This window comes from Papilio machaon, chromosome 11, assembly GCF_912999745.1.
Source record: "Papilio machaon chromosome 11, ilPapMach1.1, whole genome shotgun sequence".
Lineage (NCBI taxonomy): Eukaryota > Metazoa > Arthropoda > Insecta > Lepidoptera > Papilionidae > Papilio > Papilio machaon.
The window spans coordinates 7871477-7891753 of NC_059996.1; the positions used below are offsets into that span (position 1 = coordinate 7871477).

General features: G+C 34.0%; 1 protein-coding gene across 1 annotated transcript; it reads right to left on the reverse strand.

Annotated features, from left to right (window-relative positions):
• Nucleotides 1-3874: 3874 nt before the first annotated feature.
• LOC106709689 (muscarinic acetylcholine receptor DM1) lies at nucleotides 3875-19872 on the reverse strand. Its single transcript, XM_045680106.1, has 4 exons — nucleotides 19043-19872; nucleotides 8666-8774; nucleotides 4975-5150; nucleotides 3875-4664 (listed from the first exon to the last, which is right to left on the reverse strand). Exons 1-4 carry the CDS (start codon nucleotides 19870-19872, stop codon nucleotides 3875-3877), a joined length of 1905 nt encoding a protein of 634 aa, XP_045536062.1.
• Between the last annotated feature and the right edge of the window lie 405 nt (nucleotides 19873-20277).

Here is a 20277-nt window from a genome sequence, read left to right on the forward strand (position 1 = left end):
ATAATTACTTCTTCCTCTTCTTATCTTAAGACACTATAATACTTAAGACACTACGTGTAAATCTACAAAGAAAAAACGAAAGGACATCCACAAATGAGATCAAAAAAGTTTCTAGTTTACTGTGCGCTTTGACAATAATATTAGGAGTTATAATATTCGATCGAGTTATATAACAAATACAATTTACACGAGTTTCGTAATACAAATTTTAATATTAAACTTTAATGGTTACACATTATACAGGATGTCAAAAATTTTTGCGGCAGTCTTCAATTGTAACACGTCTTGTGTTGTAACATTTTTTAATTCTTAAAAAAATTAAAATAATTCTTTAATTGTAACACAAGACGTGTTACAATTAAAGCTGCCGAAAATATTCGTCTATTGCGTTCTGCTTTCATTAGTGTTTTCTGTAATCTCGTATATTACGGTATATGTATGTAAATATAGCAACAAAAGTTTTTTTCTTTAAAGTAAATATATAGCACAATGAAATGTAATGTTCATTTTTAGAAGAATCCAAGGATCGAATTTTGTGCAAATATAGACGAAATTCGTTTATTTGTATTTGATAATAATCATGTCGGTTTTAATTAATTTGAATTACGCATTTGTAACTTTTACTTCATGACATTTAAATCATTCATAATAAATGACAATTGCTGATTTAATCATTTGGTCTTCAAAAAAGAACACAATAAAATTATTTTGTTATTATTATTATTTTGTGATTGGTGAGATAATAACGATATTCGAGTATGGACTATTTAATTAACTGATGAGTAAGCTTAACCGAAAGTTAAATAATTAATTATGCAACGCATGGTCACACTACGCGTGAAATGGCGCAGCCGTGTTACTTTGTGAAGGTGTGTAATATTATATCCACACTTCATTTATTTATAAGGAAATTTGGAAAAATATGAAGTACATAATTTTAGTACATAAACTTCACGAAAATCGAGCACCGAGTGTTAGTTGTCAATTGTAGAAAAGTGCGTGAAAAAGAAACTGTGTGTAATAAGTTAAATAACTAAGAGAAATAACTATGACTAGTAATATAAATAAAAAGACTAATTAAAAATGCGCAATTCACATAAAAGTTAGTTGTATCAGGAATTTGGGATTTATTTTATGTATATATAATTTATCTTTACAATATATCTAGTTATCTAAACGTATATATTAATAAATAGGTTATTAAAACCTTTTTAACAAAGGAACGTTGTACGACACATAGATTTGATGTGCATGTTATAAATACATAATGTAAACTTACACACATACACTTTACTTGTATATAATAATTTTTAAATAAAACTTTCACTTTTAATAATATAATATTGATACAAATGTAATGTTACAAATGATTAATTTAACAGTAATATTTACATTATTTTCAAGTTTTTAAAATACAAACTAGTTTATTTTACAAGAGCAGCATGAACAGAAATGTTTATTGAAATTAAAAATAATTTAAAAGACAATTTGCTATTTATATTTCAATAGATATCGTGTTATAAACTTCAAGTTATGAAAATAAATATTCACAATAAACTTTACTTCGTTTGATATGGATTTTCGTTCCAGAATGACTCTTGTAAAATGAACTTATTAATTACATATTTAGAATTTCATATTTAATATACACAGGGTTATAGTCAATAATTATTATCGATACATATTTTAGTAGATTCACGATTAGAGCTGGAAAAATGGAACCACCGAAACAAGGAAAGAATTGATTTGCAAAATTCTTTTGTTGTCCGTCGTTATTTGACTGCGCGAGTACGCGGACGTGTTTTACGCATCTGTTTCTTTCACACTTGCTACGTTATCTATTAGCGATAACGAAACAACAAAAATATCAGTAATGACTTGTATGCGTGGCAGTTTAATAGCCTGGTCATATTTTATTAGGGCAATACTCACACTATACGTGACGCTGGTGTTACATTTGACGTTTGATTTTGTACGAAAGAATTAATCTACCAAAATATATATCGATGTTTGAATTCATTTAATTTTCATTGTAAAAATTACAAAAGTTATACATAAGAATTTTTACGTGTTTGTTTCGTAATGTCGTTTAACTTTAAGTTTAATTGCAGTAGCTCTTGTTTTAATACATATTGTTGTCTCTTTTTTATTAATGAAAATGTAAGTGATGGCAATATGTGTCAATACAATGTCACTGCAGTCGTAACCTACAGTAAAAAATAAAGACCGAGTGAGTTTTAGAAAGGGAATCACATCTAAATATTTCATAATCGTTGTATAATATTAAATATTAAATATTAATTTATTTAATATATATTTACATTTAAATTAAATTAAATTTATACAGTAGATAGGTGAAAATGGAAGTGTATTCGTTTACATAAGAATTTCTTATTAACACATCACAAACCACAGTAATAAATATCTCATAATGGATTTGTTAATAGTGCTTAAAACTTCTACACATTACGAATCTTATTCAAGATAAACAGACATAGTATTGGAAAATCAAGGCTCACAGTTCTCTCTCGAAGAATTGTCTTAAAAGATTTAATATTCAAATTACATCTAAACCGGCATTAGCACATCTAACTTTGGTCTTTTCACATAAAACTTTGCTTCACAACTGTCACTAGCTATCAAATAAAATGTTAAGCTTAAATAACATCAAGCGTATGTACGTAAATTGTACATAACATTTTATTTATCAGCCATAAAACATAAGATATATAAATAAAATAATAAAGCGTTATAAATAAAATAATAATACACGCTCTAAATTCGACGATTTTAATCCTAAAAGCTCACACTTTATCAAAATATTCGAAAGAGATTTTAAATATTTATTTTTCAATATTTACATTACTCAGTGTTATTTACTCAACTTCGTTTTTAATACTCCGATATAGTAACTAGCAATCAATGGATCTTACGCACAAAGTCGTAACTATATTTATATTTGGAGAAAATGATTTTGTGTGTTCTTCAAAATATTGTACGATCACATTTCTATTCCTGGAACAAGAATTTTAAATACCTTGTTTTATATTAAATCTGTTTTTAAATTAAAAGATTTTAAATGGATTATAATCTTAAAATTGGAATACTTCTATATTATTAAAATGCTGTATTAATCGCATTTTTCCTATTACGACTATATGCCTAGGAGCCATCGTTAGTTGGCACGTCGGAAACAATCTTGTCCGCCGTGCCAACTCGTGAGCTAGTACTATACTGTGTAATTCAGTTCCACTTTTGTTCGGATATCTTCTTACAACAGAAGATTGGTGAATTTAAAACTGAAATAAACTTATTACGAGACGTATCACAAAAAACGGTATACTACAAATAATAAATCTACTGATGGACGGGATAAGTAAATCACTAACTAAAATTGGAATTTAGATTCAACGAATATCGTGAGTTCCCACTGACGAAACATCTGTTGTTAACACTTTCTCAGCTCTCTTATTCCCTTAGAAAAGGCAGAGTAAGCAATATGTTTTGTACAACTGTTTCTATAATGAGAACGCACGATAAAACAATAGTGTGTTGTGAAAATTGTACACCGAAGCGTAAATAAAATTCAATAATCGTTGTTATAAGAACACTTCATTTTATTAATATGTGCAAAATGTGATTACTCGAATCAGTTTCGTTTTTTAATTATAGAAGCATTTTTATATTTTATTCATTCGTAAAATATCAAATTAGTGATTTGATTTTTTTTAAACGAGAGTATTCAACTCGCCAAGTATTAAATATTACTTTCAACTTTAAAATACCAAAATTGGGCAATAAAATTTTGGTATAAAAAGTTTATTTAGTAGAACAAATCGATTTGAAATAAACGTATTATGTACACAGTTAATATTTAATTGTACACACCTCTAGTCATAGCTTCCCTATTTCTATTGTGCCATTTACACGTTAAAATCCTGACATACGTTCTTCTAAACGTAGCGTTACAGAGAGCGTAGCAAACAGGATTAATCGTAGAATTTATATAACATAAAGCGTAGAAGAAAGACCAAAGTTCATCTGGAATACACTTGGTGCACGCTGTTAAAGGCTTCAGCAAAACTAGAATGTTATAAGGCGTCCACGTGATGATGAAAGATAACAATATTGCGGAGAGGGTCTTTGCCGCTTTTGACTCTTGTTTCTTCTCCTGTGTTTTTTTCTTTTTTGGCTGTTTGGATGTGATGCCTTTGCCTGCTAGTTGTTTAGGTATTATCTTAGCATTCAATGGTATTCTAACATCCTGTAAATGGGATGTTCTTCTCGTTAGTGCACCGTGTCCTCCAGGGTGAAGATTTAGTTCAGAATCTCCTCTAGCCGGTGGTCGGTAGTGAGATCTAGCGTTAGACGGAGGTGATTCCTCTGTTATCATTTTTATACTCGGTCTTTCGGTATCAGCATCTGGTAGTCTAATGAGGATAGTGTAGACTGAGTCGGCGGACGCGGATTTTGGTGCGGTTGAGGTGGTGGTATTGATTCTGGTGTTGGGTGGGAGGGAGCGACTGTCTCTAGCCGCGGGTATGGGAGCTGTAGGATTCTCGTATGTCCTCCGCAGAGGTGATGTACCTCCGTCGCCGCCACTTGATCCACCAGATCCTCCGCGAGACGTGTACGGATCTCTAATAACATTCAAGGATGTGCACCTGCAAAACACGCTGTCAGTTATTTCCTACCTATAGCTGATAGATATGTATTGATACTATCAAGGTGAGAATTTAGCTAGGCTTTCTGGCGCTTCTCAGCGAAGTTCCGAAATGTCAATAATAAATAATACAACATAACATAAAACATGTAGAAGGAACCGCAAACTACTTATGCTTTAGCATTGGGAATCTTTTTTAAAAGCTTTTAATATAAATTTCTACCTATGATTCTAGAATTATATACAAAAGGAACTATTCTTTAAAGTGGTCATAATTATTACGTCTTTCCTGCTTATTATCATTATCTCACCTGGACACAGAACTCTGCAGCGGTGTCTCGACGGACACTGGTGTGGCGTAGCCCGCGTCCGAGGGCTCCTCTTCCGGCTCCGTGTCCTCGGGGTCCTCGCGCCCGGAATGCCACCAGGCGATGCACCACGACTGGATAGCTTTCCAACCGCGCTTCGTGCTACGCGAATTTGCAACCTAAGTGAAAAGAAATAAGGTACATATTACTCATTATTAATATATTGACCATCACTACCATGATACATATAAATATTAATCTCTTACTGCCTAACTAAGAGCAGTTAAATGGTCACTTAGCGTCTATTTTTCCTTGGTCTTCTCTACTAAGTAAAACTACCGTTGATCATTTCATATATTATAGAAAACTCTTACTTAAGTCTCTCTGTTGGCCAAGAATAGCCAATAGTACGCTTTAGTACTTAAAGTTTGCGTGCGATCTTAGCACAAACTTAGTCCATCTTCAATATATATTAGCTCAAATGGCACTTAAAGGTGAACCAATGTTTCGAACTGGGTCACTAAGTACGAGTTTAGAATAAACGAGTTATTACGGAATGTTATAATAAATAAATTAACAAATATTTAAAATTGAATTGTACAATATTCTGTTTTAAAATATCAGCCTGTCATCGTAATGCCACTGTCTGAACATAGGCCACGCTCTAATTACCATACGTGGTTTCCATTCCAAGACTTTGCATTTAAATTCCTTTGGATTACAATTTCTGACTTACAGCGTATTACTAACTGTCCAATACAGCCAAGACTGGACCGGTGCTAAATCAATGTTAATCCAAAAATTATATTACTATACTAGCTGTCGCCCGCGACTACGTCCGCGCGCAGTTAAAAAAAATGAAAAATAGATGTTGGCCGATTCTCAGACCTACTAAATATGCTCACAAAATTTCATGTGAATCGGTCAAGCCGTTTCGGAGAAGTACGGGAACGAAAACTGTGACACGAGAATTTTATATATTAGATGAACCTGCGTTGCAGATTTGTGATATTAGCAATTGAATAGCATGCGTGACATTTTCTTTATATAACTTGTCCAGTTCACCGCTGCTTTGTGCAAGAATTTAATATTTCTTTTCTTGTATATTGACTTGCTCTGTATATAAAATGCTGGTTGTATTGTCTTAGTTCTGTGTAAAGAACTGACAGAAGCTTTAGTGTTGTAATAGTAAGATACGTAGCTAACCTTGACCGTCTTACGTCCGGTTCCGTTGGGAAGGTTCTACATGGAATGAAAACGTTCTCTAAGTGTTTTTAATTACAGAACATTTAACTGAAGAAAATTAAATGAAAACTTTTTAGTCTCGAATAAATTCTCGAAAGTATTTGAAAAGTAAAAAAAAGATGAAAATACGGTAGGTAAAATTTTATCTTATTATTATTAGAAATAAAAGTTTTAGATGGATGGATGGATGGATGTTTGTTTGAAGGTATATCCAGAACGGCTGCATGGAACTGGATGAAATCTGGTATAGATGTAGAACATTAACGTAGACGTTAGACCCATTCAACTGATGTTGCTGGCGTCTACCACTCTTAAACATTTAGCCGGAAATTCGGAAAATTAGTCGTAATTACTTTTTTCTTAATTAAGTTTTAATTAGCTATATAAACGAACTTTGTTCCTATCGAGTCGTTCACATTTAAACTTCTGGGAAATCGTTTGAGAGCTAACGTATGAAATTAATTCGTATTTCATCTAGTTAAAGAGAAGCAAAAGAAAAGTTTTCGTTTTAAGTATACGACGCTCAATTAATAGGGTTGTCATCTCTTCGAGATTGACCAAAATTCTTTGGTAATCCAAATTCTTTATGTTTGCGTCGATCCTACTGGTTCGTCTACTACGTCTTAAGATGAGAATGGATGCGTTTGCAAGTCACTGGATATTGTTATTTTTCGGCAACTGTTAAAAATTTTACATGTAGTTTTTCATCGATAACGACGGAGTCAAGTGTTGACAAGTCACAGGTATTTTTTTTCACCCATCTGTATTTGAGTCTAAATTTTATGAAGTCTGCAACCCTATCTTCTGATGAGCGTTCTCTCGCTCGGAAAATTCATCATATTAAACGTTTTACTTTAGCCGAAAATTGAAGTTTTTTTTGTGTTTTTTTTTTAATTCCGTTCGTACAAATGGATGCTTTGTTAAAAACTACTAATACCACAACTAATTCCAGCTATGATAAATTAAAAATAATAACAAAGGCCAAATTAATATTGTTCAATCATAATATCTTACTACTTACTAATGTTTATTAATGTGAAAGTTTAGATATGTATAGATGAATGGATGTTTGTTAGAAGGTATTTCCAGAACGGGTCAACGGATCTCGATGAAATTTGGCATATATGTAATATAGTCTGGAAGAACACGTAGGCTACTAATTAAGTTTTATTTTTTATTTCGCGCGGACGGCTTCGCAGGCGACAGCTAGTTGTAGATAAATGTAATTCAAGCAAAATTTGTAGTTTAACCTTTTACATTACATCATACGTACGTATTTAAAATATTGTTAAATTAATTTCCATTAATAAGCATCCTTAACTAAAGTGTACAAAAAAGTCCTCAGCAATTTTATACGCTCACTTATTCACACCTTTAAATATCAAAGTACAGGCATTTAAAAGGAGTTTAAATTAGCATTAAAAAAAATTATTACAAAATATACAAAAATTATTTTGTTGCAGAAATTCTAAATTTGAAATATACGTTTTTATTTTGTTAAAACATTTTTGTTTATTTACAGTGCAACAAAACATTATAAATCATAAAATTAAATATATATAAATAAACTGCTTTTTTTAATAGAACATTTTCGCGCAGATATAAAGTTTCCATATAAAATGCGAGGTTGAATTGGCTCTAATTTGTGCCGGACAACTTCGCGCGCTAACTTCGTGCGCAGTTCACTAACTCAATTTGTTTCGTATGGATTTCACGCTTTTACCCATTTATGTAACTCGACGTTTTTACTTTTACAACTGTTATGTGAAATTTATTCGAAAAAACATGAATAGAAGAAAAATGTTTACACCTGTGATTACGTAGGAGGTAACAAAATACAGATTTTAGTAACACATATTTCTCACAAACTACAAAAACATCTTTCTCAGTTCTTTTAAGGAGAACGACAGGGATATTTCTTTACAGATGTTTCGGTAGTCGAAACTCACATTAGTAATACACAATCAAATAGTGGAAAACTCATTAATAGTACCAGGGGTACATAACACAAGATACTTAATTCATACGATTACGTCATCTGTAATGTTGTACTTCAAATAATTCAAACAACCTTTTGATATGTAACTATTAGGTTCGTGGTTAACTTCGGACCATTGACCTTTATATTCTGGACAGGTTATAAACCGTGATATTTTATGCCTATTTGATTTTCCGTATTTTAGAGCTGACGACAGCGGTTGGTAGAGGTATCGGAAACTCGAGCACATAATGGAGATAGAATTAGCTGAACGCTTTTAAGTCGAAATAAAGCAAGAGTCATTTTCAAGCAGTAACCTGGCTAGCGGATATCCATAGAAGGCGTGTGAGCATAAACACCTAGTAAACTTAATGCGGTTGGTCCCGTTCTAACAATAAGATTTTCCAATACCTCAAGTTATATTTTACGTCTAGAGTGATAGTGTGTCATAGAGATTGTACGTGACTATACCTGATTGTCCCTCCAGCGTGCGTCGTGCAGTGCGCCCCGTACATGGTACACTGAATCCGCGTCTCCGGACTCCGAACGCGCGCGCCCGTCCACCTCGCGTGTTTCGTCGCTGTAAATGTCACGTCATGTTAGAGAAAATTCACAGAAATGCATCATATTTATTTAACAATACATCATCATGTCTGGCTTTCTAGCTTTCTAGCTTTGGTTTAACAAGATTTCGTCTTAAAAATCGATTAATCTTTCGTAGTTCCAATCATCAGTATCTTACTAATAATGTTACTATATTTATGTTACACGCAATCTCTACTTATATCTCTTTCCCTTCCTTCCTTCTCACGTGATGGAATTAGATTTGACGGAGAAGGGAATGCATAGGAAGGGGAAATATTATCTTTCAGAAATGTATCGATCAGAGGTAGGCAACGTAATCGAAATTGCAGATGTCTATCGGCAACGGTCGTATCACTATTTCGGCGTATTAAGGTGGCAGCTTTTGCGGTATCATCCAACATACTCGTGCACCCCGTATATATTATGGCTACTAGGAATTGTTTACATGTACAGATACCAAGATTTTTTCCGTTAGTAAATAAATAATATTTTCATTTAAATTTGGTCTTTTGTCTCCTTTCTAGTTCTTCGAAATAAAACAATAACGAAAGAAAACCAAAACTTCCTCTACAAATTTGAAATTCATTAGGTAGGAGAAAAGTTTGAGCATTTGCAAATAAACAAAGCGAGTTCTAAAGCGACTTACGGTAGGATCGATACAATGCGCTCGCCCGGCCGGCAGATGTTTCCCGCAGACTCTATACTAAATTTTCATACGTCTTGTAGACGATTCCGTTTGCGTGATGAAAGTGGCTGACTAGTGAAAAATCGCCTCTAGCGTATTGTAATTCTAAGTTCTTTCTTAATTTGTCTTTGTAACAGAAAACGTTAGTCTAAAATTTCAAGTCCGTAGAAAACGTATTTTTATATTACAATGAGTGTGTTCCGTTTTATACGGATTTTGAAGATTTTTCCCAGCTTTTAAAGTGTCTAAAAGCACTGGTTTTAACAAATTTTATTAAAAATATTATGATCAAAGTAAGAAACATTTAGTTTGGTGGAAATCCTTTGACAAGAAACCAGCCAAATCGGTTCAATTCGAAATAGGGTACACAAGCAATTATCACTTTTATTCCAAATCACTGTAAGTTCATTTTTGATTGACATATAACTTTGAATATTCACTGGGAAATAAACTCTAATTCGATGGAATAAGGACCAGAATAAAAGTCATTTTAAGAAGCCATAAACATAGGTTGAGGCAGTGAAAGCTTGCAAGTATTCGAGATATGAAACAAGAGATGAAAGTATGTTAGAAGCAGGAGTACGAGGATGGGGTTTCAAGGGGGTACGAGTTGGAGATTTAACGGTAACGTTTCTAATAGGGTATTGCGTAAGGATATATGAATACGCCGTAAACTTTGTCGACTTCACGCTAATCGTTGTTCCGCTTAATTGAATTTCGCAAATGGAATTAATTACCTTGTTTATTTGCAAGGGAACTCAGATTATAATTAAGGTGGAATAAGAAAACATGCTTTGCTTGATTCGGAATTATAATTATTCCATAAATCAATTTTTTTTTCAATTGAAATCTCGGCTCATGTAAATAATTAAGAATAAATTGGCTAAAAAACTACCACTTTTATTGGAAAAGAGGTAAGACAATAGAAAAAGTACCCTCCCCTGTCAAATCGATGCCAGAGTAGTTTCCTAGCCCAGTAAAATTCAAGTAAAATCATACGAAACATTCAAGCAATATACACTATCCGACACAATGGCAGTTTCCTTTCTGCATACAAGCTTGGTACAATTGAAGCGCAACACAATGACACATGTCGTTCCATTTACTCGTGTGACAACGGCATAATGCCGTCCCTCTCGATGACACGTTCTTCCGTTGGCCACAATGGACCAGCTGATCGTATCGAAGTGACAGTTTCAGAGCATTGAATGGGGAACAGATGTCAATAGATATGGCGGGCTTTGTGAACATGTGATACGTTTTATACTAGTAATGGAATGTTTCTATTTATAAATCTATATATATAAAAGAAAGTTGTGTTAGTTACACCATTTATAACTCAAGAACGGCTGAATCGATTTGACTGAAAATTGGTGAGCAGGTAGCTTAGAACCAGGAAACGGATAGAGGATAATTTTTACCCCGTTTTCTATATATATTCCGCGCGGACGGAGTCGCGGGTAAAAGCTAGTGTATATATATTTTGTCATTCACTAGCTATATGTATTATTTACACATGTTATAATATTAAATACTAGCTTTTACCCGCGACTCCGTCCGCGCGGAATATATATAGAAAACGGGGTAAAAATTATCCTCTATCCGTTTCCTGGTTCTAAGCTACCTGCCCACGAATTTTCAGTCAAATCGATTCAGCCGTTCTTGAGTTATAAATAGTGTAACTAACACGACTTTCTTTTATATATATAGATTATACCAACTAACCCAATAAGTACCTCTCCGTAGCTAACTTTCTGCACCTTTGTAATTTTGTTTGCGGATCACAGACCATTTTCTTTAGAATCTTGCCGAATAAATTGAATGTAATATCTTGGAGATGACTCAAATAAACAACTCGGATGAATTAGATTACATCGCTTGTATTTGAACGGACAGACGTACGCGAGATTTTATTATGATAAATCTAAGACGTTTAGATGCGAGAAGTTATCTGAAATCAGTTTTGGATCCGAGTTGTCGGTGCAAAAACTTTGTCCCGTTGAAAATTACTTTGGTGCGGTTTAGCTGTGTATATACAATTTCCCGTTTCCCCGGGAACCGATGCTTTGAGCGTATTTTATTTCCATTTTCCTATTTCAATGGAATTTCCTGTTTGTCGAGCAACCGTTACAAGATATCTCCTGTTTAAATTTATTTTGCATTCCGGAGTGAATCTATTGGATATTTTTACTCTTGTGTTAATTCAAGATTTCTTATTTCTGGCTATCTTTTTTACTTATTGGTTGGTCAATTCACAGTTTCTCTTTAGAAATAAATAGTGATTTTATTAAATATTATATATTCACAACTAATATGGAGATTGGAAGTGAATCATAGTAATATTATAAATGCGAATGTTTAGATGGATGGATGGATGGTTGTTTGTTTGAAGGTATCTCCAAATTGGCTGAACGGATCTCTATGAAATTTGGTATAGATGTAGAAAATAGTCTGGAAGATCACATAAGCTACTTGTAATTTTATTTTTTTTAATTCAACGCGGACAGAGTCGCGGGCGACAGCTAGTAGAGTTATGTAATGAAAAATCTTAACAAAAATATATAAATGAAAATTTGTCTAAAAGTTGATGGGTTTATTTTTAAATAACACCAATAGCCTACATATTTACCTATTTTAAATCAAAAACACTCATATTTATGTGTGTATTTGGTTAAAAACTACTGAATTCATCGTGCATTTGAAATGAAAAATTTTCACTCAATCTTCATCTCTTGCAGCCATTTGTCCGCATTTCGGATGGACCCGTTACAGAGACGTTGATAAATCACTCCCAGAGAAATCTTTCAGTGGTAGACAATAATACTCCAGAGATAGTGATAGGAAATCGTTAATCGGAAGAGATTATAAGCAAATGAATATCCAATAGGACCCATTATTTATAAAATGTATAATTTAAAATAACTATCTTTTAACACAACAATTACTTTTTCAATTACTTTTTCAATTACTTTTTTTCACAAAAGTAAAAACTAAAAATCTTATTTAGTACGTACTATTATTAAGCTTAACAGAATTCATGTTTTTTTTATATCAAAAGGTGGCAAACGAGCGAACCAATTCGTCGAAATAGCGAAGGCGACCATTGCCCATAGACATCCGCAAATGCAGATACATTGCCTACCTTTAATCAAAATATTTGGATGTTAAAGGTTGTAGCTTTTTTGTATTAAAACTATTAAATGCGTTATGTATTAATTCGTTAATCTAATTTCAAATAAATTAATCCATACATCCGGAATTAAAATACTAATAGACTACGACATAAATTGCGACATATTTTTCTATACACTGAGTTTACCGTAAGTGTCTTAGACTAATTCTACCATTACACTAGATTAGACACTTTAGATTTAATGTCACTTTTTCTCTTATTTTTTTAAATATGTATCGCAATTTAAATAAATAGCTGGATAAAGAACAAATTCAACTGCTAAACTTTAAAAATATTTCAAGGACGTAAGTATCGATGTTTAACAATTTTCATGTAACTCTCGTCTTTAAAACTCTCCACAACCCTCTCGAAGCGAGTGCTCGATCGCTCTCACGGCCTGCTTGAGGATTTTGTTTTATCGGCCCTCTTCAAATCTGTATTGTCCGTTTATCTTTAAACTCTACGTTCTAGCAATAGCAAGACGAACAGCTTACTGATAAAGTGTACTTTAAAACAATAATACCTATTTCTTTATTGTTAGCTAAATGCGTTGCAATTCCATGTTTTTTTTTTTTCATTTTAAGAGGTGGCCTTTAATCAACGGAAAAAGGAACGCTCCGAAAGATGATATTTCCCCTTCCCATGCCCTTCCATCGCCAAATCCACTTCCCCTTCCAAACATTTCCTTTTAACCAAAGGGTGGGAAGAGAACGTGGACTAAAGTTATGCCTACGACACGCAAAACAAACTTAAAATGATAGACACAACACTTTCTTAACGTCTTCGGAACAATTCCAAAGCGTCATTGCATTATGTTCTATGCTTTTAGAATTATGTTTAAGGGACAGTCATTGATTTTTATTTGCATATATGAGCCGAAGCCTGCAAGCAATGCCAGATTTAAGAGTTAGTTATTTAAGTAAAAAGTTAGTTTATTTATTTAATAATTTATACATGTGCACACCACAGATAAATTATACAACAGTCACAAAATTAATACAATTAACAAGACAACAAAACTGATACTTTATCCAATTACAGGTGTACAACATTGATAGAAAACAAACAAAAAACAAAACAAAAAAAAATTAATACAACATTGTATGCATCTCAGTCTGCGTCTTTGGTGGTGTAAAAAATATTTTTTTTTAATTTGTGTAAAGAGTTGCAGAAAATATCAGGGTTATGTTTTCCTTTGTATAATTTATTTAGTCAAGTTTAAGCCAAACATAAGTCTAAAGTCCGTGTAAATATCAAAATAATGTAAGTATGCGTTCAAGAAAGTATTTCGCACGTATGGCACTGCTCTAAATTCACGAATGACACTAATATAGTACACGTAAACTCGTCTATGCTGAACAAGTGACAGCATGTTGTAACTCTGAGAAATTACAATTGTACTCGAGACTCATTCTTTTGAGGCGCAATATCATTTTTCCTGAAGCTCTCAGTTAGGGTTGTCGACATAGATAAAATAAAAAATTATATATTAACTTTATTACAAAGTGAACGAACCAAAAAGGTAAAAATTATTCAGACAAAAAAGTTATTCAACACATTTATTTCTCAAATATGAGTCAGAACGTGAAAACTCATTACTAAAAGTCATACAGTATTTACTAAGTGACTAAACAAAATGGAATACTACTACCTCGGCTTAGTATAAAATTTATTAGTGTCTAATGACACAGATTTCTTGCAACAAACTTTTTTTATTCGTTGATTTTTATTAAGAAAATTATTTTTACAAGTTGACAACCCTAGCCGTGGGAATACGTCCACACGTTAACATTGGTTTTGACAGATGCATAATTTGCTCCCAAGGCATGGCGCCCAGCGCAGTGCCCACTAACATATATGCTATTAATTTCCTACAAGGATATAATTTCTTTACCAATGCAAACTTCAAAGGATTCGATTTCTATGTTGAAATTAATTTCATCTTTTTAGTTTGTGAAGGGATTACGCGAGAGGTCTAAATGTTCATAGATCTATGATGACATAAGCATCTTAGAATTACCAGAACACAAAAAGTTACATTTCAACAAAGCGGTTAACAAACATCTTTCATTAAAAAAAATACGCTCGCTCTCTGCATATTTTAACGAGACGCCTTTTGACTTAACAAGGGTGGACGTGGAAAGTGTTTTTCTTTTTAATAAATGTCGAAACAAGATGGCGTCGCGTCATTAATCAGCCACAATTGCAAGAGCCGTGGACACGTGACAAATTGTCGCCACCAGTCTCAAGTGCTGAACGAAAAGGCCTAGTTAATTCTGCACTGTGTCTTAATTTCTCTTAACACTAGTATTGTAGCATGCTAATAGTATAAGTGAAGGATCCGTAAGATATATGTCATCAGTTGAATGGATGAATCAATGTGAAATGGTTACGATAGATATTGAACATTAGGATAGGAATGTACCAGACAAATAATTACTGAGCCATTAAGCTACAGTTGGCTTACTAACAATCACTACATAGAATAATATTCAAATATTTCTATAATACATTGTAAAAATAGCTGCCACTTTGAATCACCAGATCGACCTCATCTATTGGAGTGAATAATGTTTTGAAAGACACACAGGACGATTATCAAGACAAGTTGTGTTCTATTTACAAGTTTTTATTATTAATTTTTATTTTTGGTGTATTTTTAGAATTAATTTTTATATTATTTAGCTATTATGTTATATTTAATTTTAAAAATTCCTCCCAAGTAGGGTTGGCAGGCGGCCGGCTGTAAAAACTTAAGCTAAAACTTTAAGGTTCATAAAACCTTGTGTGCCGACCCCACGTAAGTGGGATAAGGCCAGGGAGATGATGTTGATTGTAAAAATAGCTACTCCCAAAAACCCATCAAAATAGGCCTAGTCGTTTCGGAGATTACCCCGAAACAAATGCGGACTTGCAGACAGACTTACAGTAAGACAGACAAAAACTTTATTTTTTTTTCGATATGGCATACTCATGGATGCGGGTTGCACAGGACCGATCATCGTGGCGATCTTTGGGGGAGGCCTATGCTCAGCAGTAGGTGTAACGAGGCTGAATGGATGGATTGCATACAAACACTTCAATGTTATTAATTGTATGGATTGTTATTCCTCAAATATAATATTTGAAGTAAACATTTCCTCATAACTGTATACTAAATTCTATTGAAATAATATAGTTTATGTACACGACTGTACACAATACCCGGGTGTACACTGGCGCACACAAGCGGATGGCACGTCACATCGATCAGTGTTACGTATCCAGTATAAATGACATCAAGTGCAACTGAACATATAACCATCTATTAAGCCATAACAGTTTGAGTGTACGTAATTGATTGTTGTTTTATTGACTAAGATGTATAAGACATCACTATACGTCACCACTGGGGGGTTCGGAGTCTAAACTAAGTTAGTGGTGACTAGGCCATAGTCAATCACTATGACCGTTATGTGCAGGTTGCATCACGATGTTTTCCTTCAACGTAAGAACGTCGGATAAATGTTCAAATGTAAATCGAAAATCGAAAAAAACATTGTGGAATTATAAATAACGTTAATTTTGAATTGCAAATGATTTGGTAAATCCCAATGGTGAATAATTTTATCTATTGCAAACAAAACTGAATCATATATTTTTTATGAGGATCTGGTAAATACCTAGTTAACACTTATGTAGACATAGTACTTTTAAAGTTGCTGAGTTTCATTAACTTAAAGACAACTTGAATTTTATTCATAGCAAGTTTCGAGCATTCACTCTTTCCTTTAAAATATTTCTAAAGTGCTCTTTTATATCTAAATGTATTTAAAAATATTTTGCGCTGAGTCAAATAAGGGAAAGCATCTTTTGATAAAACAAAAAGCCCGTACACTTTAATGACAGAGCGTTTTTTATACCCGGCTTTAAAAAAAAATACTTTAATAACTGTCAAAACAGAATAAGGGTATTAATCAAATGATGGTGAATATTCAAAGGAGGAATGATGAAACAAAAAAAATGTAATAAGTCATCACGACCTTATTCACAAAGATAGGCAGCGATATTCTATATTATTCTAAGCTCCGGCGCCTTCTTGAGTATCTGCAATAAAATAAAAAAAGCCGTAACTGAGTCATTGGAATTGGAACTCTATGACATGTCAAAACAGAAGAATATAGCGCAAAAAGGTTTTACATATGTCAGACCATTCATATTGAATCCGTTGTTCTGCTAAATGTGAAGTTCCTACCTTCATGACCACTGTTTTTTGTAAATAAAAAAAAAATAATAATAAACCTTTTACATTTAAAAATCACTACTGTCATTTAACATAACAGTCCAAGTAGCCAAAGAGTCTGTAGATGAAAGAAAAAATGTGAGGTTCATATAAACTTTCTACCTTATATCTTAGAAATACCTGACACGTGTAAGTTCAACATACAAGACACACATTCCATGTATTTATAAAAAAAAATCTCATAAAAAAGTTACAAGGTAATATCATTCATCTAAAACGACAGCAATGAAAAATATCATTCACTTATAGCTCCTAAAAATTCACCCCCTTTCATACCCACCCTACTGAGGCACATTCACACCCCCACTCCGCAACCGGCCCACTCGCCCGGAGTAGAGACATTGCTCTATACGTATGAAGGCCTGAAGAGTTATGACATAAGGCTTCTGCAGGCTTTTAGATTATAAAAAATGCCTACATCATGTAGAATGAAGTAGAATAATTTAAATAGTCAAAAACAACAAATAATTTAACTTAAAGTTGGTTTCTCTCAGAAATTAAACTTAGTTTTTACAATCACTTTAGTTTTTGTCCGAATTACCGTTTTTTTCTGCGGCCAAAATCTCTGTATAAAACATACCGTCATCTCTGTCATTATCTTTGACATAAACAAAGATAAGAATATGTTTCAAACTAGTTTCTTGGTCTCATAACAATTGGTCTATTTAATATTGTAATAATAAACATCGTATGATTAAAAAAAAACAAAATAATATTTTAATGTTCTAGTCTACTTAACAAGGATAACTACTACATAACAAAAACTAGCCTAGTTCTAGAATATACAAGAAAATCCTATTAATGCCACAAGTAAAATATCTTTATAAATGACAGACAGTTTCCATTCATGTCAGAATTAAGTAACTCGATAAAAAAAATCGGAAGTACAATAGATATAACATCTGGCAAATCTCCAGGATTACAAGAATTTATTATTTATTTCCTATTAAAATAAGATAATATTGGTTAAGTAATTTCTCAAAAGTTACAACTTAGCAAAAAATAATAACAGCTAGTAAGAATAAGCGAAATCTTTCCATTCGTTATGGAAGCTGTGACAATCATGTTTTGGTACTTGTGGAGTGGAAACTTGCGTTTACATTAAAAAACGTATGAAAAACAAATAAAGCATACAGAAACCAAAGTAATGTTTAGATATATTTATTCCATGAACCTTCGATTTACACGAAATACCTTTTAAAACGAGCAGATGAACGATAAAACCATCTTGAAATCGACGTAAACGAATCGGTACACGAGCGCTTGAGCGACGTACAGTAATTAAGGAACAAACATCTTCCCACTTTACCCTCTAAGCCCCCTCCCCTTCTATGACAAAGTTAACTTCACTAACTTTAACGTATACGTATTCCGTGAGTAAAAATACGACTTAATTTATATGCAAATTACTTTCGCCGAAGCGTAGACTCCTCTATAACCAATTAACTTAAATTTATTCGCAATAGAACTTTATTAAAAAAGAAATAATCATTAGAAGGTTAATGCCCTAAACTAAGAATTACGTCGCCTATTTGGTGATGAAGAACATATTTACTTAACCGGCAAATTAAGTACAAATCCCAGATAAATTATTTCAAGTGCCTTATACATTTGCACCTTTGTTCTCTGACGATAAAAACTACAGTGTGTTGCTAAGGTTTATTATAATCGATGTAATGACATCGTACTCAAAACAAAAAACTTTACTTAAGGTTAGGTCCTTTTTACAGCTACAAATTTCCAAGATGTAGAAGAATACTACGGTAGTAAGAGTTCGTATACTCCGGGTTAGAAGTTTGAATGATTTACCATTGTCGGCGTACAAAAGTCATTTGGTAACCGCTTTCACGTCAAGAGGGAGCAAGTAAAAACTGCCATTACAATTCCTCGACGAGAAATAGGCGGGATTCAGTCTATTAATGTCTAAAATCTCAACAACTTTCGATGTAGAAGCCGAAAGCTACATGCGAACTTGCACGTTTAAAGTAAGTAAGATAACATCCTAATCTGATGATAGTAATTCATTGTGTATTTGATGTATGTAATTGATTGAGTGAAGACTGTTATAAAATACTGGACTACTACTAATATAACAGTACAAAAGAAGTACAAAGAGTCACTCACCTCGAATTAGATCTTTTCGATGAGTCGTGTTTCTTGCCGCCCTGGAGGTTCGGCAGATCCTTCTGCCGTTTCTTCGTTTCCCGCCATATCTTATAGTACAATATACACATCACTGTAACGGGCACATAGAATGCGGCGATTGCGGTCCCGAACGTAATGAACTGATTGGTCTCAATGAATTGAATGTAGCACTCGTGCGGGGGCACCTTGCGCTCGCCGTCGATGTACGGCCACGCGTATATCCACGGCGGCCACAGCACGAGGCTGAAGCCCCACGCCCCGCCTATCATCACCTTGGCACGACGTGTAGTCCTTTTGGCGCGGTACGTCAGCGGCCGTGTCACACTGAAGTACCTATCGAAACTTATGATAAGCAGGTTGAGCACGGAGGCGTTAGAAGCGAGATAGTCGAGTGCCAACCAGGTGTCGCAGATGTGCGGCCCGAGCGGCCAGTAGCCGAAGATCGTGAACATGGTGAAGAGCGGCATGGATATGAGGCCAACCGCGAAGTCGGCTACGGCGAGCGAGAACAGGAAGTAGTTGCTGATGGTCTGCAGCTGCTTGTCGATCTTGATGCTGATCATGACCATGGAGTTGCCGACGACGGTGAGCACGGAGAGCACGCTGCCCACGATGGCGATGACTATGGTCTGCGCCAGGCTGTAGGGGCTGGCGGGCAGGGCGGCGGCGAGCTCGGTCAGGTTGGCTGGCACGGAGGAGTCGTTGAGCATGACGTCAACTCGGCGAGCCCAAGGCCCCCGCTCCGCCCCGGCTCTTACGCCGACCCAGAGCCGAACCGCCTGTGGACAAACAACAGTAAATTTAGACATTACGCTCTTGATTGTAGGTCATTAATACTAATATGATTTTACCCTTTGAAGTTTACAAAAGCGAAGACATGTTGAAATTAGTTTTGATTTACAATTACAGTAATTATTTTCTTAATTATGAAAGTTATTAACAAAATAAAGTTCAATAGTAAGGTTGTCAGGTTCGTTAGAATTCAATTTGTTGTCGCCTCCGAAGTGTCCATTAGATTCGTTGAATAGAAACCAAGGCTTTATTAGATCACGAGTTTGCTATTTCCTACGTTACTACAGACGAAATAGAACCCAAAACATTTAGCATACGGTTCGAATTGCATCTAGTATTTTCAAATGACAGTCTCAGGTTGATTCAAGTGCCAGTACCGGAACAATATTTGTTCATTAAACTGAACGTAGTTTGTCTGTCCG